This window comes from Aplysia californica, unplaced genomic scaffold (genome assembly GCF_000002075.1).
Source record: "Aplysia californica isolate F4 #8 unplaced genomic scaffold, AplCal3.0 scaffold00524, whole genome shotgun sequence".
Taxonomy (NCBI): domain Eukaryota; kingdom Metazoa; phylum Mollusca; class Gastropoda; order Aplysiida; family Aplysiidae; genus Aplysia; species Aplysia californica.
In genome coordinates this window covers 89,943-114,825 of record NW_004797794.1, presented here as the reverse complement: position 1 = coordinate 114,825, position 24,883 = coordinate 89,943, and the positions used below count along the sequence as shown (strand labels likewise).

The window sequence follows — 24,883 nt, the reverse complement described above, 5'->3', positions numbered from 1 at the left end:
CCCTATCAAACTGGGAGTGTTTAATGTGTCATTCGCGCTCATAAAATTATGACCATGCAGTTGCGAGCGTTGTAAAACACTTTAACCCCCCACCCCCAATGAAAAAAGACGGTTATAACAAGTAAAGTCAGCGAGGGACTAGAATCTACCTGCGTGTATTATTTTTAGCGCATTTTGAAATTACATTCATACTATGATCATATCTCCTTCAAGGTGAGTGTGCTAGTATTAGCTCAGATGATCATGATATCATGCTAGGCTATGTAGTGGGTGGCCGCGCCCAAGTTTGGATTTCCAACTGGGCATTCTCGAACTTGGGTTGTTTGAGCTTTCAAGGTTGCCCAAAGATTTGGTTAAATCCTAGAGGAGATGGACATAAAATTAGCAGCTCACGCTTCTTAAATTTAAATTACCTTGCAAAATTGAAAGGGGTGGCAACCTGATACAATAACTAATTACCTTTCGAGGTTTCTAAACCATTACATTTTGGTCATACTGGCATAAAAGTAAATTTCAAAATGTACCGATATGGGACTTCTTTAGTTTGTACTTGTACACTTTCGTCTGACACAGAAAAAAACATTCTTGCTTATTTATTGATTTGCAAATGGGAACGTAACTTTGCGTGGTACTTCAGCATGCCATCGACCTAGCAACACTTTTTTAAAAACTTGATACAGTAACAAAAACGTTTTTCTAATGAATAAGTATAATATGGGCTATATATCAAACACCGCCCTACGTGGGTGTATACACAGGATCGCTATAATGCATGATGTACTGTAACCATGCCTACAGTTTACTAATTTTGAAACAGCAATACCGCCCATCCCCCACATTTCAGTTTCGGTGTAAGATTGTCGATTCCTCCATCCCAAGCAACGCCATGACACCGCCACGTGAGTCTCGAAAAGTACGTGCACTGTTACTGTACTTACCCGTCCGGCAGCCCGTGTTCCAGAGGCATGTGTTACACTGTAGTACATGTGTACCGGTACTAGTATTACAGTGTGGTGTGTGGGTAGTTGGTGGTTGCTCTGGTGCAGCCTCTTCCCTTCTTGAGATCTTTCTTATAAATCATATTCACATATTATGTCGTTCTAATGTATCCTCCACCCCCTTATGTTATAAATGGGCGTTTAGAAGCTGTTCGTCGTCCAGCTTTCAGACCCGCATGCAAAGAAAGACATGAGAAGATTAATAAACAGCGATATGTTTTATTCTGTTTTAAACAGACGAGAGTGAGCTATAGGGTGTAGGGCTACCAATAAAATGAATGTACTTGAATCACCATTACATGTACTATTATCACAATGAGTTTGGGTGAAGACAAGCACATCGATACAATACACCAGGTGCCAGTACTGACTATTTAGTACGGTAAGTAGTAATTCAACTTGAAGGAGCCTACGTGGACCGCTCGCTGATAAAAAAAAAACAATCAGGAAAAGAACAATTCTAATGCAGTTTCTGGTACACTTGAAATAGACATAAAGGCCTAATCTAGCTCTCACTGGAAAAATTGAAGGTAAAAGAGGCCGGGGTAGACCGAAAACAAGTTACTTGGAGACTGGATAAATAGATGACGGATAAAGATCAGGACAGTGAAGTTTTTCTGAGAGCATCCAAGCAAAGGAATGAAAGGAGAATTATAAGATAAGTATGGTCGCCGATGCCTGCCACAGATCTAGCAATTGATGAAGGAAAAAGCGGACAGCAGACAGATGACAGAAACAGAGATAAAAAAAGAAGTGGGTTTACAAGACAAGTAGCAGCCTACAATCACCCACCCACGTCTCATAATGGGGTACATGTATCAGTATCAGAGAGAAAACATGCAATAGTTAGAGATGCCAATACAATGTAACTCAACTCTTAGTCGGATTCGAATTTCGACCTTCCATCATGTGGAAGATCAAGTTCGTCCCACACCGTCCACCCCCAGCCTCCATGTATGTCATTCCTTTCCTCCTCCTCCTGTGGCTTTAGCTTTCTTTTATTTTTTCCTCGTAATAAACAAGGTCTGCAAATCTTGATTCTCTCTCTCTCTCTCTCTCTCTCTCTCTCTCTCTCTCTCTCTCTCTCTCTCTCTCTCTCTCTCTCTCTCTCTCTCTCTCTCTCTCTCTCGTTTGTTTAACTAAAGTACCGGTGCTTCTCTTCTCTTTTTTTTTCGAGCACAACTCTCCTCAGGAAAGAAAGAAACTTCCTAGAATAGTTTTACCCGTTTTAAGTTTCTGAACTTAACAACTGGCCACACGTACAAGTTCAGTCAATATTTCTTTCTTTTTCAAGCATTGGTCTACGATTACATAAGAAAAAGTGGAGAAAAAGACAGATATATACGTGTAAGGATTTAACGCCACTTTCATCAAAGATTATTTCAGAACCTCTAAATTAAAATTTAACACAAATATCTCTGAAGACAGAGCCACTTGGGGTGAGAGCCTTGAAAACACAAAACAGCTTGTCAGTTCAACATCCAGATGGGGATTCGAACGTGGTCGTCTGCCTCATAGTTCAGAATTATACTAGCTGAGCAGAGCGCCGAAAAGGGAGATAGAAGATAAGATAGGGAAGAATGGAGAATGAATGAGGGGGGGGGGGGTTGAATGGGAAACTAATCAAGATGCACAACTACGCACATGTACATGTAGTATGTAGTAGTAAGGGCACGTAAAGGGGAAAGAATTGAATCCATTTGGACAATTCGAACTACTGACACTTATTTTGTAAACCAGTTTTCTCCATGAAACATGAGTGCAACGATTCTAATTTTTTATTTGGAGAAAAAAAAGGAAAGGTAGTGTCTACGTTCTCTAACGTTAGAGGACGTATACAAGCTGTCTACGTTCTCTAATGCTCAGTGCCTCCAAGCGTGGCATCGAATCCTGGTCCCGGAAACACTTGAGGGGGGGGGGGTTTCTCTCCTTCTCCTTACTGACCAACAATTTGCCCCCGGACCCCCAATCAGGACGAATAATAATTGGCAGGAGGAACAATTGGCAGGGGTCTGGGGTCCGCAGGAGGGCCCTGGATAAAGAAAATTTGCAATAGAAGAGCTAAGTAAGATTTGGCCTCTCTGATTCTAAAATAATTTTTTTAAAAATTGTACTCACAGTCACAGACCAAGGAAAGCCACTGTTGAAAATGTACTTTGACAGGGCATAAATTGGTAAAAGGAAAAGTAGCGCATATACTCAAGGAGCTAACTTTTAATCTCCTTGCCTATACAAATTATACTTAGACTTAGTAGATTAAAGCTCCTCATGGGGACAAAACCAAAATTTGCATGCTGCATCACTGCATAAAAAATTACAAAGCAACAAAGTATTATAATTAAGGGGAAAATTGTTGGTCAGTCGGGAGGAGAGGAAAAAGAAAAAAACACAAAAAACTTCTGGACCGGGATACGAACCCACATTCATACACTTGACTTCAAGGGCAGTCACGCTGACCATTCGGCTATCAGAACATCCAACGACCAGAGGTAGACTAAGCTTAATATACAGCACTGTTTTAGGAAAGGCAACAACATAGATCAAGATGTTGACATCTAGTTTACTACTTCTACGACACAGAAAGTGAGAAAGTCGGAAACATAGGGATGGGGGGGGGGGGGGGGGGGGGGTATCAATGAGGCGGCGGGCATCGGATCGGCAGATGAGGTCTGGAGGAAACTTTTAAAAAATGGCGGAAAATTGGAAGCACTTGTTAACGTTAGAGAACGTAAACACTTCCAAAAGGAAAAGCCTCGTCATCCCCGGATTCGCGCTTAAACTTAAAGCAGCGAGCGCCATTGGAATCTGAATGAGGGGACATAACCAATTAATGCATTACAGATTCTCATATCTCACTAGCTTAATTCCCTCTTGCGCGCGTGAACAGAACAAATGACTATCACTTTGTCACATCTTGAGACTCGAAAGAGACCTGTTGTCAACTGAAATTAGTGGATGTTGCTTTCAAAGGTAAAAGACTTGCAAAAATGTATCAGGGACAATTCGTTTCACTGTTGTATCATATCAAAGTAAAATACAGAGAAAAATTCAGGACTTTCACGTTGTCTGAACATTAAAGACATAGAACACGATCTGTGCTAAGATACTGAAAAAACGAAAAGAAAGAAAAAGTTTTTTGAAATTATAGACTTAACAGGCGGATACCCACAGCATTATGGACTGACAGAATAAAAGAAATTTTCGTGTTACAGAAGAACGGCATACCTCAAGTTATCTACTTTAAGGGAAAATAGACGTAATTATATTGTTATACAATCTAGTTACAACAAAAACACAATTATTAATTTAAAGATAAACAGTGATGAAAACTGTCCAGGAGGAAAACTGAAAGGTGTAAATGCTTGAAAAGCATATCCTTCTGGCTTAGAAGTTGGACAAAGAAACACAGTACAGTAATTTCATAATAACACAAACTTCACAGGACCAGAGGATTTCTTCACATTAAGTAGACTTTTGCAAACCAGAGTGCTAATGAAAAGAACAAAAAAGGCCTTACAAGGTTATATCATCATAACTTATTTTTAGTAGTCGATGAGAAGTTGCCAAGCTTAAAATTGTTTTTTTAATTAAGGGAAACTTTATTCCAGCCTCAGGCTGATGCTTAGACTGCACAGAATGAGGTTCAAGGAAGGATGCAGCTGTTTACTAGATGATTTTCCATATGTTACTACTACTCAGTACAAAAAAACTAGTCGGAACAAAAACAAATACAATGGGGAAGTGGGAAAGACAAGATGGAGTGATTTAAGCCCATTGAATGTGTCTTGTGCAGCATGCAGTGACATAAGTGGGGTCTATGAATGAGCGAGAAACAAAAAAGAAAGAAAAGAAAAGAGGGGAGTCAGTCAGGAAGAAGGATGGAACCACCTAAAAATTTTTGGTGTTACTGTTAACCGACCAGAAGTGCTGGGATTCTTTTTTTTAAAATAATATTTTATTAGGAAAGTTGCAATGCATAGAATAAAGAAAGAAAGAAAACAGAAAATGGTTTTATGTCAAACAAAATTAGCTGTATTGCTACAGGTGCATCCTTTCCCCGCTTTGTCTTTCATGTAGGACCTACAATTAAGTACTGTACTTTATGCAGTAGCGGTACTTCAAATGTTTGGACGTGATCAGGGAAATGATGTGCAAAGAATCGTTGCATTCCTGGTTAGAGGTGAAATGGAATAGTAAAAAATTCCTGCATTTCTTTTCTTCCAAACTCTCTTTACCAAAGGCAAAACCCCTCAACTGAAAGAAAAGGCTGATGTCCCAAAACAGTCTGAAATTTACTTTGTATCCCCTTTAAAAACCCTGTTCGAATGGTGTTCATAGAACATGTACATAATGTATAACAGCTTATTTTTATCATTTTTCAGGATGACTTTTGATGTAATGAATAAAACCCAGGAAAAGGTGTCTTATTGTGTGTTGCCCTTGCCGGTGCAGCCTGTCCAGTCTTGCACTGGATGATAATAATAAAAGTTTGTCCGTCAATGTCTTTAGAAAGATGACCAGTGTATCTACAGCTTTGGAGGAGAATATTTCTAAAAGAGAAATAGAAGAAATAAGGATTGAGATGATTCTTGTGGTCTCTGCTATGGCCAATGAGACAAATGATGGCAGTGAAGTGTTTACCTCATTTTGAGCATTTGAAAGCTTCAGTTCCACTTGTGGATACACGCAGCTTGCAAGCTTCTCTCATTGCGTTAGCTTTTCTTACTCGTGAAACCTTATTGAACTGCATGCAATTATAAAAACAGTCATCACAACTTTAACAACAGTGGATAGCTGAAAAAAATTCCATGTTGCAGGCAGGCATATTCAGAGACAGGCCACCTGTGTTGGTTTAAACCCAGCTGGCCTGCTCTACTGTCAAATGGCTTATTCTTTGTTTTCGTAAGTGTTTTATAGTGCTTGCAACTACATAAGGTCATCTGAGCATGTGGGGCACATTAAAACATTTGTGTCACAACATGGTGGAATCAGGCGCTCATCAATTTTTTGACATGTGGAGTTATTGGTAGGCCCTATCATTTTAAAGCTAGTTCATTTGTCTTGCTTTCTGAGAAAAAAAAATACTTATCACGAATAGAAGCCGAGGTATTTTGATAGAAGGAGGTGGGGGGGGGGGTCCACCTGGTTTCAGAGGTAAAATTGGCGAGTAAATGGCGGCCAAAGTTAGGCGACTTCCAAAGCTTGAGAGTCCTTTGAAACTGCAAATTTACATATTTCTGCCTTAAATCAATGTTTTTCAGTAAAATACACACAGAAATCTATTTATAAATGGACCTTAAAAATGTTGAATCAAAAAACAAAAATTTGATAAAAACTGTCATACAGACAGAAAAATGCCAGTTTCTTCAATTTCATTATTTTGACGAGCGACTGATTTCACCTTGACGCAACACATTTTTAGTTTTGGTAGGAATTTATTTTGAATCTGCCCCCAAAAAGCCCTACTCTAATCGTTTTTTGACCACCAAGGGATCTTTAACGTGCTCAACTTGCACACTGCACCTCAGATATTTTTCGCCTTTATCCGTGAAGGCTAGGCGTTCGATCATACCGTAAGAACAGGGGTGCGGTTGAAAGATAGCAGTAAGAAGGAGCTAAGGAGAAGCAGTAGACAGGCTGCAGAAAGAGTCAACAGCCCAGAGGAGGGGGCGGGGGGCAGAAAGTGGAGACAAAAGCAGACAACAAAAGTTCTAGTGACTCAGGATATGATGTGTCTGATAGTTAGGACCCTGGATATGTACCCGAACACGGCCCGAGTCGTAGTTTTAGGGCTAGATCTAGCACTAGTACTGTTGTTGTTCGCGCGACGAAATCACAACTTCGTTCCCTACATCTGTCTCATGTAATTCAATGGATGGGTCTGAAAAAACGCACAGACCAGCTTTTATATTTTCACCAAACACTCACACATGGATACAAATCAAAACAGAACACTTTGAACTTTTATTTTTGTTGATGTTGTGAATTTCATTCTCTGTCATGTCTCTAGAAATTTTTCTAAAAATCAAATTCATTCCAATTTTGAAACAATCATAAGAATTAAATATAAAGTATTAGGCCTAGAGAACTTACATTTTTTCAATAGATTAAAGTTTGAAAGTAACTTTACTGTGTCAAAAAATAATTACAATAGGGTAATTCTGAGAGTTGTGGTGGTGTTTTGAAATACCCCCAAATATGCCAGTGCTCAACGCTAGTGATTTGTGAAAGGGGCCAGTAGTCAGTGAGTTAAAGAGCATGAAAGGAAGCGCAGAAAATTTTAGAGAAAAAAATTGTTCGCCACTGTCATGTTTCGAACCTATTGAATGAAAGGCAAACACCGTAACCTCTAGACCACAAGAGCCCCCTCTAATGGCTTATAACCTAAAACATTGGACTATAAAAAGAATTTCACCTGATGCTATATCTGTCCCAATTTTTTATTTAAAAAAGCAATTTTCAAAACAAAACAAACAAAAAATCATGACACAGGAAAGGAAATGAAGCATCAAATCGAGCTGTTCAAATTGCAATGAATTTTATTATAAATAAAAGCAAATATAAATTACACTCACAGACATTTCTTCTTCATGCAGGATCCTACAATGTGTCATCTTTTTGAAGAATTAAACAATTTCAGACAGCGCAGAGAACAGAAATGCATTTGTAATGGGACATCACCCTGATAGGCAGAAGTTGCCCAAAGTGGGCGTTTCTTTGTCGCCCTCACACTCGTCTCAAAACATGCTGATCCGCACACGCAGAAGTGGGCCCCCTGAACATACTGAATGGAGTGCAAGTCAAGATCTTCCTTCGTGAACTGCACTCTGAAACAGTAAAAAAGCATGCAATTCATTCACCAAGTTTTAACAGAATGTAAGCATAAAAAACAGGTTTCTCCCTAAGTAGTAGTAGTATAAGGTTTTACGGCGCTCGCAACTGCTAAGGTCATATGAGCGCGCGAAACACAAGTTGTTCGCCTCTGCGAAAGTTCACTTCACGGCTGGTAACTAATTTACTTTAAAATGCTAAAAAGTTAAAATATTCAAATTCGGTGTAAATACATTTGTGATCTAAAACAACTTTTAAGTAACAATAAAAATTTTTAATAATATCAGATTCACTTTACATCTCGCCATAAAGGCCAATGGCCTTTATAAAATTTAAAATTCTGCTGGGAACATCTCCCTAAGTTATAATCCAAGGTGCCCTTAGGGTTTTAAAAAAAACAAAAAAAAACAAAACTGGATAACTTTTCGGAACCTGTGGAAACGCGCAAGGGGGGACTCAAAGTTACAGATCATTTTGTCTAGTTCATTTCATATCAATACAGTGAAGTCCACTTATAACAAGTCCGGAAATAACGAGAAGTCTGTTATAAAGACACTATCCTAGAACCCATTTTTTTCCCTCTTCTTTACCTTTGTAAATAAAATACTGCTATAGCGCAATCAGACAAACATGCGAGTCAGTTACAGCGGAATATTGCTGCTGCTGTGCACAGTGCATAGGACAATTATACATAATGTAAAACCTCGTCAGTTGAGAAACTTGTTGGTGATCTAGCGAAACAAAGAATGGGAGAGCCCACGTGTGCCAACAGAGAAAGGCGGAGCGACTGAGTAGGGAGGGTGTGGCATGCGCAGACAAGCAGAACACATCACATGATAGGCCAGCGTAAGCCTAATTTAGATTATCAAGGCCTACCATGCCTCTCACTTCTCCGATGCGGGGATGCATGCGCAAGCAGACGGAATGCACCACAGGGTGTGATGGGGTGGGGGAAAATACAGTGGGTGAGTAGCCCAGAGCCCTTTCTTTCTGATCGCCAACGCCGAGCTGTCTGTCAACAACCTTGATTCGATTTTTGATCAAGTAATACCAAGAGGTCACGTTGAAACAAAATCATCATCAGTGGAGATAGCGAAAAGAAATAAACAGAACACCAAATCATAGATTAGGCCTACTTTACAGTTTCCCTTGAATTTATTACTGGGGATCCCTTATAGCGAGAATCCTGCTATAACAAACATTTTGCACCAGTCCCCTCTCTCTCGTTATAACAGGATTCCAATGTACTGTTTTCACGAGGGGAAGTCAAAATATAATGAAAGCTCATTTATAACTTGAAGCAAAAAGAAAGCTTTAGCAACTATCATACCTCAAATTGAAGGGGAGCATCTGATGATCAGATGATTTCTATTTCTCACCATTGCCGTGCTACCCAACAGGCACAGACTTCAGAAAACCCAAGTACATCAACCAAGGTTATGAGCACTCGTGTGACTAACCTCTTGTTCTAGTTCTACCACTACTTCAACAAGTGAAATTCACCTGTCAGCCCATATAAATTTTTCTGACTATGCTTCGTAGTTCACACAGCTTGAAGGTCGATGCTTGTTTGACAGGCACATGGACAACACCTTTTCCTTTTCTTCCTGTCCATTACTCAAACGTCTAATCCACTTAGGCCCTATCTTCAGCGTTGAAATCTAGAGCTTGGTCCTTGTAAACATTCTGAAGTCTCTTACGGATGTTAATGGTGGCCTCTCCTTCTAGAACAAGAAATTCAGTCGCAGCTTTTCTCTTCTGAAGGCAGAAGGACCTCAAAGGGGCAGCCATTTTGATGTAACTTCGACTTCATTCACACAAAACATAGAAAAATATGTAATTCTTACAATTTGGGTTCAAGAATGTATAAAATTAGGTTCAAAATTGTGCAAAATTGCGAACAACTTGCATTGCATTTCGACTCCACCTCGTATATAACATAAAGAACAAAAACTTCTCAACAACTGGCCTGAGGTCTGGCAAAATTCAGATATATTTCCGTAAACAAGATTTTCAGATAAATCTGAAAATGTTGCACCTCTGTCTAAGTGTTGGTGTGAATGGAAGCCTCTAATTAAAAGGTAAAGTGTGTTGTATTCAATAGCCCAAGCTCGATATGCTCCATAGTGCAAGGTAATTGAAGGCCCCTTGAAAGAATAGAAAAAGTTCATTGCAAAAACAAAAGTAAATGCATGAAGCCACCACATCAGCAGTGCTGTTCGGCCTATAAGTGACTTCATTGAGTCAGAGTTTGCTCATTTACCTGTTCGCTTAATGCCAGTTAATAGTTATTTTACTGATTGTAATAAAAATTTAAAAAAACAGGGCATCCTCCTTTATTTGTATCCGTGTTTTACTACACTGTGTTCTAAAGATGCCATATAATCAAATTCAACAGTATGAACATGATATTTGCAACAAGCAAGAAATTAAAGGATGAACTTACTCATGGTTTACCACTGAGCGGGCACTCCATTCTGCCAGAGAAGGAACTGCAAATGAAGCAGCTTGTGTTGAATTGTCAATGCTGAGGTTAAAGGGATTATTGCTGAAGTCTGCTAGTTCCCAGGTCTTCCTCAGCATAGATCCTGGTAGATATTGCAGCTTGTTGTCTGAGGCAGACACAGACGTTAATGACTTCATGTGACCCAGACACTGTGGCAGAGAATGCAGCTTATTCGACGATAGGACCAGTGACTGCAACTTTTCACACTGGGGATAGAAAATAAGTGATTTTCACAAATGTTGAAGAGAAATACTATGACACAACATAAATAACTGTTACAGACAGTCTAAGATCTTGCCAGTTTGTTAGTTTTTGAATGCACTTAATTCACTGCTTTCACTGTGTGCTTTCCAAGAAGCCAAAATGTCTTTGAGTGTTCTGGGATCTGCTGGGGTAATAAAGTAGGTTGTAAAGATTATGAAATCTAAAAATCAGTGGGGAAAAATCAGGATTGACAACAGATCACCAGGATGATCGCCTTTAAAATGTTCTATTTTCCAGTGCTTTAAAGTGGACATAAAAGCATTGAGTCTTAAACAAAACAAAAATCTGTAAGAATTGCCAATCGGGCGGGAAATTATGATTTCTTCGATTTCATTATTTTGATGAGTGTCTTGTTTCACCACGTTGCCTCACATACAGAATTGTTTTTTCAGTGACAATATTCACAATACTTTGCAGAAAGCCCTCCTGCACATGCATACAGGAACATGTATTGGCATGTGCCTATGCACTTGTACACAACTATATGTGTGGCATCTTGGTGAAATTGGGTGCTCATCAAAATAATACAATCATAGAACTGGGTAATTTTTATTGGTTTTTTTTTGGGGGGTGGGGGGTGGGGGTTGGGGCTCAACACTTTTTATGTCCTTTTAAAAACCATTTAGGCGTGGATTTTACTGAAAAAAAGTTGAGCACAGGCACAAAAAAAAGTAAATTTGCATTGTCCAAGGATACTATAACTTTAGAAGTCACCAAACTTTGGCAGCCATTTTCTCGCTTGTTTTACTTCTGACACCAGGCAACCCCCACCTTATTCACTCACAAATAGATCAACTTCTATTCAAGATAAAATTGGTATTTTATTTCATCAAAAGAAGTGCAAATGAACAGAATTTAAGATAACTTTATATGTGTAAAAACTGACGAGAGCCTGATCCCACTACGTGATTTCACTTATGCAGTATAGCCTTCCACATAGTAGATCCATGTTTACTGAGTGCTATTCTGTTGGCTTTATTCATCATCTACAAGGAATAATTGCTGTAGTCTCACACTACCAGTATCAAGATTTAGGTCTGAACTCAAAAGGAGATAAGAGCAAAACAAACTGCTGATATTTAACTGTGTTTAACACATTACACCCTAACTCGCCCGCAACCGCCCAGGAATTCCCTTGCACGCTCCACCCTGACTCGCCCGTGCCGACCGAGCGTCTTTAAAAACGAATTCTCACCTTGACGAGACTCTGGGGCCAAGATTTTGATTTGTAAGTTATTGGATAAAGTTTCTTCTTTCGTTTGATACCAAAACAAAATTTTTCGGGCCAGTAGTTTTAGTATTAGAGCTGAACAAAGTGCAATTGCGTTACCGACACTTCGAAAGTGTCTCGACTTGTTGAAAAGCGATACAATTGAGTTCGAAAAAGGAAATAACGATGGATTTGAGCAAAAACAAGTATATGACAAATCAGACGACTCTCATTTTGATGAAAACGTTGTAGCAAGTGTTTGGGGTGATTCAGATTGATCAGACGTTGAAAATCTAGAATTTAGATCTTGGGCCCGACCGCAAGGATGAGAGTGAGAGTGACGGGTCGGACATCAAGACTGAACTAAAGTTAGAACATTTCCATCAGTTTGCGCACACATAAAGTTGTATTTTTTCTGAAACTACATTCATTTTTCGTTTTAACTATTATTTTTTCAGGATTTTTGGAATTTGTTTAGTATTTTTTTAATGTGTTTTTTAGAGGCTTGTATTCACGGGAGGTGGGTTCCTTCCCCATGCTTAGGATCTAACAATGGACTTCACGTCCTGGCCCTTAGGGTGTAATGTGTTCAAGCAATTTCGTAGCAAGACATACAGCACCCTTAGATTTTAAAGTATGTCATATTGAGTAAGTGACCATTACCTCTTTAATGCAAGAAGGAACACTGTGCATTTCATTGTGTTTCATGTCCAGTACCAGCAGAGTTCGCCTTACATCCGTTTTGCAAAGGACAATTGGGAACGTGACAAATTCATTGTGAGCCAACGAGAGACTGGTGAGGCTCTTCAGCTGAGACATCTGCTCGGGCAGGCTCGACAGACTGTTGAAACTGAGGTCCAGGGTGGTCAAGAGATTCAGAGAAAGGACATGTGGACTGACTCGTCTTAACCTGCAATTACAGATCTGTGGATAGAGAATAACCCAACAGACTTGAATGCTAAAAGAAACTACATCAACATAATTAACATAATGAGATCTTGAGATGTGAATTCAGTGTATCGTTCCATCATGCTTAAATTTTCAAAAGATGCGAACAAAATATCACTTTTCCTTTACTAAAACAGCTAGGGCAAGGTTCTGTCCTTTGAAACATGAACACAGTATGATCATGTAATCATTTTACAGGATAAACAAAATATTCTTAGCAGATACCACAATCCTTCAGTCACAAATCTTGTTCTATGTATTAGATTCAACAAGAAAAAAGCATGGATTCCTGAAACTGAAAATATACAACTTTCAAATTACAAACCATCCGTATGGTCAAAGGCCAGCCATTCAATTGGAGTATTGTATTAACTAAAAGTGCCTGATCAAGGACAGAAAAAGAATATGTTGAGTAACAAATACACACACACAAAAAAGCTGAACATAAGAAATATGGCAAACTAATTATCTGCCCACCTACACCTTTCTGTACTATAGGTACAGCAATGCAGCAAAACGAATAACTCGTTGCACGTCATCTGCTTCAAAATCTGACAAAAACTCCATTTCTCAACACTGTGTAATTGTCACTGCCTAACTTCACGTGACTATAACTTTGGAACTAATGCAGATAAACCTATACTGTCTACATCCACTTGTAGTAGGGCTAGAACAGATCTGTATCAAGCAACTCATTGTGATACATATTGTTAGAATGCGACATGAGGCTCATTGCTACAAATGTGCCACATAGAAATTTAAAGTCTGCAATCAGTTAGAAATGTGCCATATGTAAAAATTAAGCTTCGTTCTTCTTTAACTCATTCGCTGCCTGGCACTTTAAAGCTCAATGTTCGACGAATACCAGGCATTGTAGCAAGTGAGTTAAGCTTCCTGTGACTTCAAATTTGAACAGCATTACATTTGTCCAAATACACCATCTCCCTCTCCTTGATTAAATGTGAGAGTTTTAGCACTGTATGCTGGCAGAACTTACTCAGCACAAGCTTACCATGAGTTTTGTCAGGCTCTTTGGGAATGACATCGGATATTCTGATGGAGACATAACTGAGAGAGATGTAACAGGACGCTCCACTTGCTTCAGTGATGCTGGTGCTAAGGACGACAGAGACTCATCTGGCAGACCTTTGCCCTGGGCTACCAGCTTGACTACTTTGAGAAATGTGTCCAGAAGATCGGCATTTGCCTGTCAGAAAATGCCAAAGGTTGTATCAAAACTTGTAATATCTTAACCATGTTTACAGGGGGAAGAGACAAAAACAAGAGAGGGGGGGAAAAAAGCCCTGCTGACAAGGAGCAATTTCTAAATTACCCTCTTCCGCAGGAAATAAAATATGGAACACTTTGTATGAAACGGCATCATTCATCTACAGTAAAATATAAAATAAGGTGTGGTAGCCATCACAGTTCTTATCATTTCGTAGCAGAGGAAAATATTGTTCTCAACTCAAGCTCTCAACAATATTAAGCACACTAACCATATCAAAGGTTCAAAAGTAAAGAGTATTATACATGTATCACTTTACATAAATTAACTGATACCAAAGAAACCATGTGAAGATTTATTTAAACTTGTCCATCCAATATCACCACATTATAATATCCACATCCTAAGCTCCTTTACATTTTGTAAACATCAGAATACTTTTATTCCTACGCTCCATAATTCAATCAGTTTGGCGCTCATATGACCTTATGCAGCTGCGAGCGCCGTAAAACATCTACTAAAACTAAAAATTCAATCAGGGCTAGAAATTCATGTACCTTTTGAGCATCATGTTCGAAATCAAATAACTCATTTTTTGCGCACACAACTCTTTCATACATCACAAGATTAAAATTCACTATTTATTCGTTTTCATCATCCCACACCTTCGACATCTTACAAGGGAAGCAGGTGATATGAGGTGCTGGTCTGCACTCGGATCTGTGGGGACTGGCACGATGCATAACAAGCCAAAAAATATCGAAAGCATCAGCAGGATGAGATGTCCATGAAACATGATAGGGACTCTTCCAACAGAGGAAGGAACAGCTATAGACCTGTCTAGACTGTTAGGATCCCTGTTCATCTTAATGCATGTATAGCCAAAAACTTTCTGACAGTCTATCATCAAGACTGACAAGTTCTTCAATGGAAAAACTATCGCCTCAGCTTTTCTCCGGACATTTGTTTTCTAAATTCAACACAAAAAGCACTGCCTTGCATGTTAACTCCCTTTTGTGGCGTCGGTGGCCTAGTGGTTAGGCTCTCGGACTCGCAACCGTAAGGTCGTGGGTTCGAATCCCGTCAGGGACCCGACGTTGTGTCCTTGAGAAAGGCACTTTACACGAATTTTCCTCACTTCACCCAGGTGGGAATGGGTTCCCGGCTATAGACAGCGAAAGATCTTGTCAGTTTGTTAGTGTTTGAGCGCTTAATCAGCTGCTTGCACTGTATGCTTCCCAGGAAGCTGAGAATGTTTCGGAGTGTTCCATGGTCTGCTGGGGTAATAATATAGTGTAAAGCGCATAGAGCCTGCTGTTGAGCGGGGATATACGCTATACAAATGCTATCTATTATTATTATTATTATTATTTTTACAAAAGTAAAATTTTCAGTACACATGAACTAAGTCATCATCAAGCTACTAGGTTCTACAGGGGAAAAAATACAAGTAATAATAATAACAACAACAACAATAATAATAAAACAACAACAACAACAATAACATGGCCCATATCAACTGTGCTTGAAAGTAGGCTTTATGGACTCATACAGTCGAACTTGCTGTAATGACCACTTATCATAGACAATCACCTGTACAAACAGAATGGCACCGTTCATCTGTCCAAGACAAACATTTTTAACTTCTCTGTCTTGGACAGGTTAGACTATGTAAATACAAAGCTTGCTGTTGAGCGGGAACTTGCACAATACACTCTATTATTATTATTACAATTTGCAATATATCAGTACATACCTTACTAAAAGCCAAATCATGAGGGGGATTCATGAAACGAACGGTTGCTTTTCCATCTTTCACAAATTTTCCAAAAATCTGTTTCAAGTTTTTCCATATCTAAAAGAAAACAAATGTATAAAATGCATATCTATCAATGAGAAATAATACATAGATCAGTTCCAAAAGGGCAAAAAAGGATCAGAGCTTCACATTAAAAAATTCAAGTGCTGAACAACCCTATACTCATTTAATGTCTTTTGTAAGTTTCAAAGGTGTCCACAAAGCATTATGAGAAATTTATCTGCAAACTGTTCAAACATCATTATGATTATTCTTTTTTTAAATCTATTTTTACTGTGCATATTATCATTATGGCAATCTTAAGCAAAAATTAATACACAAGGCAATTCAAAATTATGTTCAAGAGCAACATTATAAACTGTCATTGACTTTACTTTTGTCGTGGTGCACAGTACAATCATTTTTAATAAATTTCATCCCACATGAAGCAACCTGTATTGTCTTCATTAAAAATGTTTCAGTGGCAGCTGATGCTAACTGAATTTTCGAGAGGAAGAGTTAGGGGGGCCGCAGAAAACTTTTTGTCAGATGCAAGTTTCTTGCACTTAGGCTGCTTTTAGGCTGATGTTTTTACCTTGCTTGCAGTAAGTTTAAGTGGACACCACTATATAATCAATATAATACAAATACAAGCATACACTTTTCAGGTAGTCAAACCCGTGTAAGACGGCCACCCATTGTCAAGGAGAAAAGTGGCCGTAAGACAGGTGGCCGTCTTAGGCAGGACTGATTAAGATGAAAAAAAACAAACCAACCCTTTCTGAGGTCCCAGCCAAAGGTAGCCGCATTGTTGTTGTTGTTGTTTTCGCTGGGTTTTTTTGTTTTTGGTCTTTTGTTGCTGCTTTTGTGCAAGGGTGACAATAAATCGAAGTGTCAGACAAGGAGGACCGAGTGTTATGGTGAAACAAATACATGGGTCGCCACCACTCGGAGAATGAGCAACGCTTCTGTCACAAGTTCATGTTGACGTCTATTGTTATTTTGTAACAGACTGGGTAAACAGTGACCATTCATCTCATTTACGATGTGTGTATGAGTTCTGGGAGGGGCTTATGGGTTATGAGGGATCACACGCTTACCTCACTATCAGCTGAAAATATGCTACCTATTGGTCAACAGTGGAAGGGGCCTACGCAACATGATCGGTTGGAGGGACTACCTAACAACGTCAGGTGATTGGATTATGACGGCTTGCCCACAACGCCATGGACCAATGCACAATTTATGACAAAACGTAATGGAGCCACTAAAGTGGCCGTCTAAGACACGTGTTATTGTTTGGTGTGATAGGGGTTGTGTGTTAAAATATGGTGACCACGGTCACGTTGGACAGGTGCCCGTTTTACACAGTTAAATTATAAAGAAAAAACGCAAGGGGGAAAATGGAAAGTGGCCGTCTCATAGAGGGGGCCGTCACGGCAGGTTCGACTGTACTTTTAGTCTACAAAATGTATAACTTAATACAGTCAAACACGGGTAACTTGAATTCCTCAGGGACTGGAAATAGTGTTCGAGATTTCCGTAATTTGTCATATCCGTGAAAGCCCCAAATACAAAGAAATAGAATGAAAATCAAGGGAGGTAAAAAAGAATATTAAAACAATTATCAGGGTTAGCTCCCTTAGTGAGCGTGTTGCCGGTGTGAAAACAATAAGCTGAATAAAAGTGGAAAGCAGAAAATCTCACGTGTGCACAGCCTACTCCTACGTCATTCCTTTCTTCTCATTTCATTGGCTTACACAGCATGACTACATATGTGGCAAGCCAGTCATGCGGTGCTATCAGCATCAACCCCTAACCCCCCCTTCTGCGTCTCCCCTTCCTCCAGCCTCTCGAGGTGAGACAAGGACCACGTTTTGGCTGAAACAATAACAAAGAAACATTTATCCGTTATCCGCAGCCAGAAAGGCTGTAAAGCCGGGTCTTTAGTTGAGAATGCGAAGAGGATTTGTTCAAGATTTGAAACTTGGTGTTCCGAGTTTTCAGAAACTCCATGAAGTCAATAAAAAGAAACAATACGGGCTGAAACGGCACCAAGCATTATGTTCGAGGTACCCGAGAATTCGTGATTTTCGTGTTCAATTGTGGACTCTACAGTATAAATAATATATATATTATTATAATAATAATAATTATTAGAATAATAATGTACTGAATTGATAAAAACCTTCTACAGCAATTATTATTTTAAAACAGGCATTACAAATAACATTGCTCAGGAAAAATATGGAAATATACTTTTACCACATATTTTGTTCCATTTCTGTTCTGGGCAGTACATATCATCACATAGATTGGACCATCTTTATGTCCAGGTTTACGTCCAACTGATACTTGAGCAAAAGCAGCTTTCCCTGGCTTTTTAATGCAGAGCTGGTGATCCGAAACTTGAACTTCACATCGTAACTTCATCTTGACAAGTTTCTGAGGAAACACCAAAAAAAAGCCTTCAATTTTTTTTTTATTGTTCTTTGAAATTCAGTGATCTCGAAAAGATGAAAGCCACAAACTCAGCTTTCTTTTCAAGGCGAATTAAGGTGTAAAACTAACTACTAACCACTTATCGTGTACACTTTTAAAATGTTAACATTTTCTAAGAAGGCCTACTTAGTTTAAGTGTTATAATTTGAATTAATAGTATAAGTTGCCACTTTAGCCTTAGCTTGAGGGTCAAAATTACGTGAAGCTACAGCAAGCACCTAGCACCAGATGAAGTATTTCTGCTTTCTATTTCTGTCGTCTTCCAGGGCTTCCTTTGCCATAGAATTCTGTGACTACATCTCACCGTGGCGGGCCGGCTTTGCCGCTTAGCGCGCAATGGATTATGTCACTAGATCTAGGTTTCATCTCCAACTGCCTGGGCTATGAGCGCGCGTTGCTCGCGTGTGAGCACGCGTGTGTGCGTTTGTGTATGTGTGTGTGTGTGTCTGCGTGTGTGTGCGTGTATGCTTTTGTGTGTGTGCGCGCAACTTTGAGGAGAAGGTACATTTATGGAACAAAAATAGCTGAGATTGTTTATAAAATAAAAGATAACACAAATTAGTACCAAAAAAAATACATGAAGCTACAATGAGCACATAGCACACCTCTGTTATTGGCCCAAATATAGATAAGACGTATTTCCGCAATCTATTTTAGTCTTCTTCTAGACCTAGATATCTAGATGTGTAGATCTAGATCTCTAGATCTAGTAACTTTAAATTACTGTAAATAATAATAATAATAATTATATAATAACATGAAGATCATTTCTATAGCGCCCACTCCCGTGTAAACACAGCTCTAGGCGCTTTACACAAATGCATGTACGAACAATATTCAGGCACGCGACACACACACGCACACACATATTCATACACACACACACTAACACACACACACACACATACAAACACACACTCACGCACACATTACACGCACACGTGTGCACACATACATGCACGCCAAACACACACACACACATACATGCACGCCGAACGCATAAACACACACACACATGATACACACACACACACACACACACACACACGCACGCACACACACACACACACATCTACTTGCTTAAATCACACGTGCCCGCTTACACATCGTTACGAAATGAGCACATATAATACCTTTATCCAACATTATGATTGTACTGAACATGAATTTTCTGACATAAAAATGATGTCATTAAATGTGTCTTTAAAATTTTTTAAAATTTAGACACATACGTTGTAGGCCTGTCTCAAGGGTGGGGGAAGAGAGTTCCAAACTGATGGAGCAAGGTGGGCAAACGATCTTTCAGTTCCTTTTTACGAAGTGATTATTTCTCTGAACGTTCGGGAAAATAAACTTGAACTTGAACTCTATTTCTTCTAACGGTTTCCATTCTCGAGATTTTTTGGTTATTTGCAAGATTTAAATGCGTCATCTTTCATTCTGCGAGGACTGGGAAGAAGCATTTTTTAGAGCTAGAGACTTTTAAATGTCTGAATATTCATACTTCAGTTGTGGTTGGGGAAACGTTCCCGGACTAGATCTATACTATACTGCATTTGAAAATACCTTCAAAAGGTACTACAAGAAAACAAGACTGATCGACCTTAACAGTAACTTATTTTGTCTTTAGTCACCCAGCAAAAACTAAAATCCATCATGTAAAAAAAATAATCCCTCCAGAGTTTATTTTTACGAACGTTCGGAGAAATAGAGCAGCCCAATTTTTGACCTCTCTTCTAGGAACTCTTTGCGGCGATTTTGTAGTTTCGTACATTAAAAACAAGAGTAGGGGGGTTTCAGGGGGCCGCTCTTTCACTCACACTGTAGAGGGGCAACTTTTGAACGTATGACGAGCTGAACTGTGGATGGAGAGACAGTGTGAGTGAAAGAGTGAGTGAAAGGAAGAATGTGCGAGTGTATCCACAGGCGACAGAAACTACAGTACAAGACGACGACAGAGTGTTCGGAGAAATAGTGCCCAGCTTTATTTTCCCGAACGTTCGGAGAAATAGTGCCGGCCTATTTTTATTAGTCAGGGGGGCAGGCCCCCTGAAACCCCCCTACTCTTGTTTTTAATGTACGAAACTACAAAATCGCCGCAAAGAGTTCCTAGAAGAGAGGTCAAAAATTGGGCTGCTCTATTTCTATGTTTAGTTAGTGTGTGTACATGTGCATGAAGGTTGTCTGTAGGCGGGCTTGCCATGCGGTGTTCCTTCCCAGACCAGAGGCAGTCGGCAGAATGAAAGTTGGTGCCGAACTCTCGCAATAAATAGGCAAAAATCATGAGACCGGAAGCCGACACCGTTCGGAGAAATAAAGCTGGGCACTATTTCTCCGAACGTTCTGAGAAATAGTCACTTCGATAAAAATATGTCCCCCTGAATGATCCTTTGATGTTTGCAGTTAGGTTGCATCCCTGCTCTTTGTGTAGCCTATTTCAAATAGTATTTGGTCATCAAGACTTCTGGATTTCTTCTCTGGATGTAAACAAATCATATCGTGGACTTTAAACTTTAACAAACAGAACACAAGATCACACTCTTTACTTTAAAGTCAAGATACTTTTATCGCCTGATCTTAGTGATCTGGAAATCTTAGATAGTGCTATTACTCTTCAAATTCTTCGTTGAAAGAGTCATCCTCACTCCAGTAGACTGTAGACCTACTTTGTTGAAGAGTACTTGTACCACCAGCCAGAGCCAGAAGGCGAGAAGGAGGGAAAAGTCCGGCGCTTTTTCGGTAGTTCCCACCCTGCAATTGTTATTCACGAGTTTTGGCACCAAGAGTAGGGGGGTTTCAGGGGGGCTTGCCCCCCTGACCTACTATAATAAGGCATTATAAGGTGGGGGGGTTTCAGGGGCACATGCCCCCCTGAATTTTACCACAATTTAATGTTTTGCAGGTGTTAGGTTTGATATCTTGGCTCGCCGCGAATCAAACGTATAGATCTAGATGTAGGTCAGGCTCAAATATGGGGGGTGGGAACTACCGAAAAAGCACCAAAAGTCCAGCTAAACTGGCTAATAATTTAATAAAGGCTAAAGAATCGAACGGTAAATCTACTTTTTCTGATTTTTCAGGTCCTTTCTAGATCTAGATCTAGATATTATATGGAAGTGGCTATTCTCATCCGGGGTGAGAATAGAAAAACGATCTACCTCTCACCCCGGGTGAGACTTGCCAGCGTAGGCTATTCTCACCCGGTGCGAAACAAGACCTGCTTTTCCTCATTTTGGAATACTGTCTATCGGTGTGGATGATCAAATTGATAAAAGCCAAGAAAAAATTACGTTATAGTATAGCACAAAAGTAAGCTAATTTGATCGTCTTCAAAGATGCTATGGCTATTTCACTGTTCGAATCGAGCTGAACTACGCGGGTCGCCATTTTGTTTTGCCCGGAAGTTCTCGCAAGATCTAGATCTACTCCTCCCCCCCCCTTTTAGTAGGCTACATTTGTAATGGAACATTTGTTCACGGCACACAATTCTACAATTTTTCTGTTATCACAGTGTAGAATTTTGTGGTTTAGGGTGAACGCAAAATTTGTTGGCCTAGATCTAGGCTATATAACGGTTAACGCGCAGCGGGTGAGAATAGCCAAAAGACTCGCCTCCACTATTCTCACCCCGGGTGAGAATAGAGGTGGCCATATGATAAATAGATTCTACTCGTGAATGCAAATCAAGCATCGGGAAGATTGAAGAATACCGGACCACTCGTACATTATTGCGCGAGAAAGTGGGGTTGGTGCGGCGGGTGGTTGGGGTGGAGGAGGGGGGAGGGGTGGTTCAGGGGGGTCTCCCCCGTGACAAAATTTTAATCTACCGATCCGAGATTCTCCATTGAGACTGAGAGATAGCCTCCTATTACAAACGGGAAAATTATGAATTCCTAAGGTTGAGACATAGGCAAAGTCAGTCCGCTGGTCCGGTATTCTTCAATCTTACCTCGGGCGCAAAGTATAAGTACACAGGATCAGGGTCCAGAATTGTTGTTCACTTTACAAAACTAGAGATCTAAGCTTTTAAATCACTTTCATCGGGGCTATTTGTCATCATTTGTCGACCCCGCCATTGATCAATGCCAGGTGTTCCCAGTTCCCAACGATTTCACATCATAATAATATTATTGGCCGCATCTTAGCCTTCCTTTTTTCGTTGATCTGAGTTGTTTATCTAGACTTCAAAGAAACTAACGAATTGCAATACGGTGAATCTCTGTATAGATATGTTTCCTTACGTTTGTTTTGTTTGACTGAATAATATAAATTGAGAATAATCAATTTCTTCCCAAGAAAGTACTCCTATAAAATTTAGTTTTATATTTCATTCCTACCCGGCAACTACTAATATTCGTTTCGGTTCTGATTCGTTGAATAGTTTCACAGTGTTTGCCTGCTGCAAGACTAATGTTATCGTAGGCCTCCTTTGCTACAATGAGATGTCTGCTAGGCTTTCTCAGAAATGAGAAAGCCTAGGATGTGTGCCACTGACTCAAAAATAAGCATACATGTACATGAATGTAGACCTATAGACTTAGTCAAAACGGGTAATTAGAATATAATTTATTTATTAATTTTTCAGTTATAATAATGTTGTCTATGTGATGTTCGTGCGGGTTTAATTAAGTGAGACCAAATTTTAAAGTTAAAGACCTTTAAATGGTGCGTGAATCCTTCTGACACTTTGCAAGTGTGTGTGTGTGTGTGTGTGTGTGTGTGTGTGTGTGTGTGTGTGTGTGTGTGTGTGTGTGTGTGTGTGTGTGTGTGTGTGTGTGTGTGTAGTGTGAGCGTGTGTGTGTTCGAGCGCGCACATGTGCGATGTTGTGTGTGCGCTGCGCGTGTGTTTGCATGAGTGTGTGTAGTGTGTGTGTGCGTGTGTTTGTGTGCGTGCGTGTGTGTGTTTACCTGTGTGTATGTGTGTGTACGAGAGTGGGTCATATATGTGTGTATGCGTGTGTGCCCGTATGTTTGTGCGTGTGTTTGCATGAGTGTGTCACATGCGTGCGAGATGTATGCGTACGTGCGCACGTATGTTAATGTGCGTGTGTTTGCATGAGTATGTGTACGCGGCACACGTGCGCTTTCTGCGTGCATGTTAAATCTAAAATTATGCGCGGGCGCGCGTGAGTGTTTGTGTGTGTGTGTGTGTGTGTGTGTGTGTGTGTGTGTGTGTGTATGTGTGTGTGTGTGTGTGTGAGTGTGTGTGTGCGTGCATGCGTGCCTGTCTCTGTGTGTGTACGCACGTGCACTTATATAATATTGCACGATGTTTACGAATGATTTATAATTGTGCCAATACATGTTAAATTGAGAAGTCCGCGGAGATTGATCAGCTGTGCACTAGATGTCTAATTGTGGTGAGTATGTATCATTTGGTGATACCTGTTGTCAAAATCAACAGGGCCGGAAATTACGATTTTAGAAGAGGGTCAATTTTAGAAGATAGCGGGATCAGAAATTAAGAAAATCCAAAATGTAAACGAAGCAGGTAGATATAATATATCATAGACAGCCCAGGCTGGCTGTTCGATTCGATGGTAAGTCACAGATTGATCATCCAATGAATAACAGCATAAGCTACGGATCAGAAAAAAGATAAACACATGAAAACATGACAGGAGCACTAGAGAGAGAAGAGAGAGAGAGAGAGAGAGAGAGAGAGAGAGAGAGAGAGAGAGAGAGAGAGAGAGAGAGAGAGAGAGAGAGAGAGAGAGGAGGGGGGGGGGGGGGAGAGGAGAGAGGGAAGGGAGGGGGTAGGGGGAGGGGCTACATCTAAATGGCGAACAGGATAAAACAGAATGGATTCCTGAATCAATCAAATGTAATATCTTCATTTTGTATTAGACTATAAATTGATTCCCATGTATAAATGATGTACGGCACTATTTAATCATGTACGCAGGTCTATTCCGTATTTTAGGATCGTTCATTTTATACAAAAATCAAAGTGAGGCCTGAGGGTGGAATTTAAAAAAATAAAAAATGTATGATTACAAAAAACTCGCTATTTTTCTTCGAGTCTACAGCGTCTACAGAGACGCGAGGCTTATCACCAAGCTATGGATAGCATTCCATTCTTGCAAGCTGGCGATGTTTCTGCTCGGGTAGTTGAAACAGCTGATCACCGCAACAAGTGTCAGTTTGGCTTTCCGTAAATTTACAGAACAACGGGATGAATGCTCAAATACATTATACATTCTCTTGTTTTGTTCCAAATTATCTTACACTCTTAACATCAGAGTGAAAAACGTTGTCTGGCTGTTTTCAAGGATGCAAAAAGTTTCACTCGAGGAATAATTCATGCTCAGCCTTCAATATTAGACAAGGTGTGTTGGTCTACGAAACCCGTCGCTGATGTGCTTGTTTCTTATTTTGCTTTGTTCAGTTGTTGTTGTTTTTTTCGATTAAATAAAAGACACATCATAACATGTTCTTGATTGGATAAACATTTATATGGCTTACAGCAATCGCATGTAGGCTAGGCCTAATTCTCTTGGAGCTCCAACAACTTGGAACTCCCTATCTTATAACTTTTGGCAGAATTTTGATCGGACATGAAACCTGGCAAAATTAGCACCGAACGGGAAGTACCAAA

General features: G+C 39.8%; 1 protein-coding gene across 4 annotated transcripts; it reads right to left on the bottom strand.

Moving 5' to 3' along the window:
• Positions 1 to 7,517: 7,517 nt before the first annotated feature.
• On the bottom strand, positions 7,518 to 22,384 carry LOC101852262 (leucine-rich repeat protein 1). 4 transcript variants are annotated; one of them, XM_005106279.3, is made up of 7 exons: positions 22,321 to 22,384; positions 18,049 to 18,228; positions 15,742 to 15,840; positions 13,770 to 13,964; positions 12,473 to 12,733; positions 10,276 to 10,541; positions 7,518 to 7,825 (listed from the first exon to the last, which is right to left on the bottom strand). In XM_005106279.3, the coding sequence occupies exons 1-7, from the start codon at positions 22,324 to 22,326 to the stop codon at positions 7,609 to 7,611; spliced, it is 1,224 nt and encodes a 407-aa protein (XP_005106336.1). In that variant the 5' UTR covers positions 22,327 to 22,384; the 3' UTR covers positions 7,518 to 7,608. The 4 variants fall into 4 exon arrangements, with proteins under 4 accessions (XP_005106336.1, XP_005106337.1, XP_005106338.1 ...); XM_005106280.3 differs by having other exon boundaries at positions 22,235 to 22,375; XM_005106281.3 differs by having other exon boundaries at positions 22,257 to 22,375.
• Between the last annotated feature and the right edge of the window lie 2,499 nt (positions 22,385 to 24,883).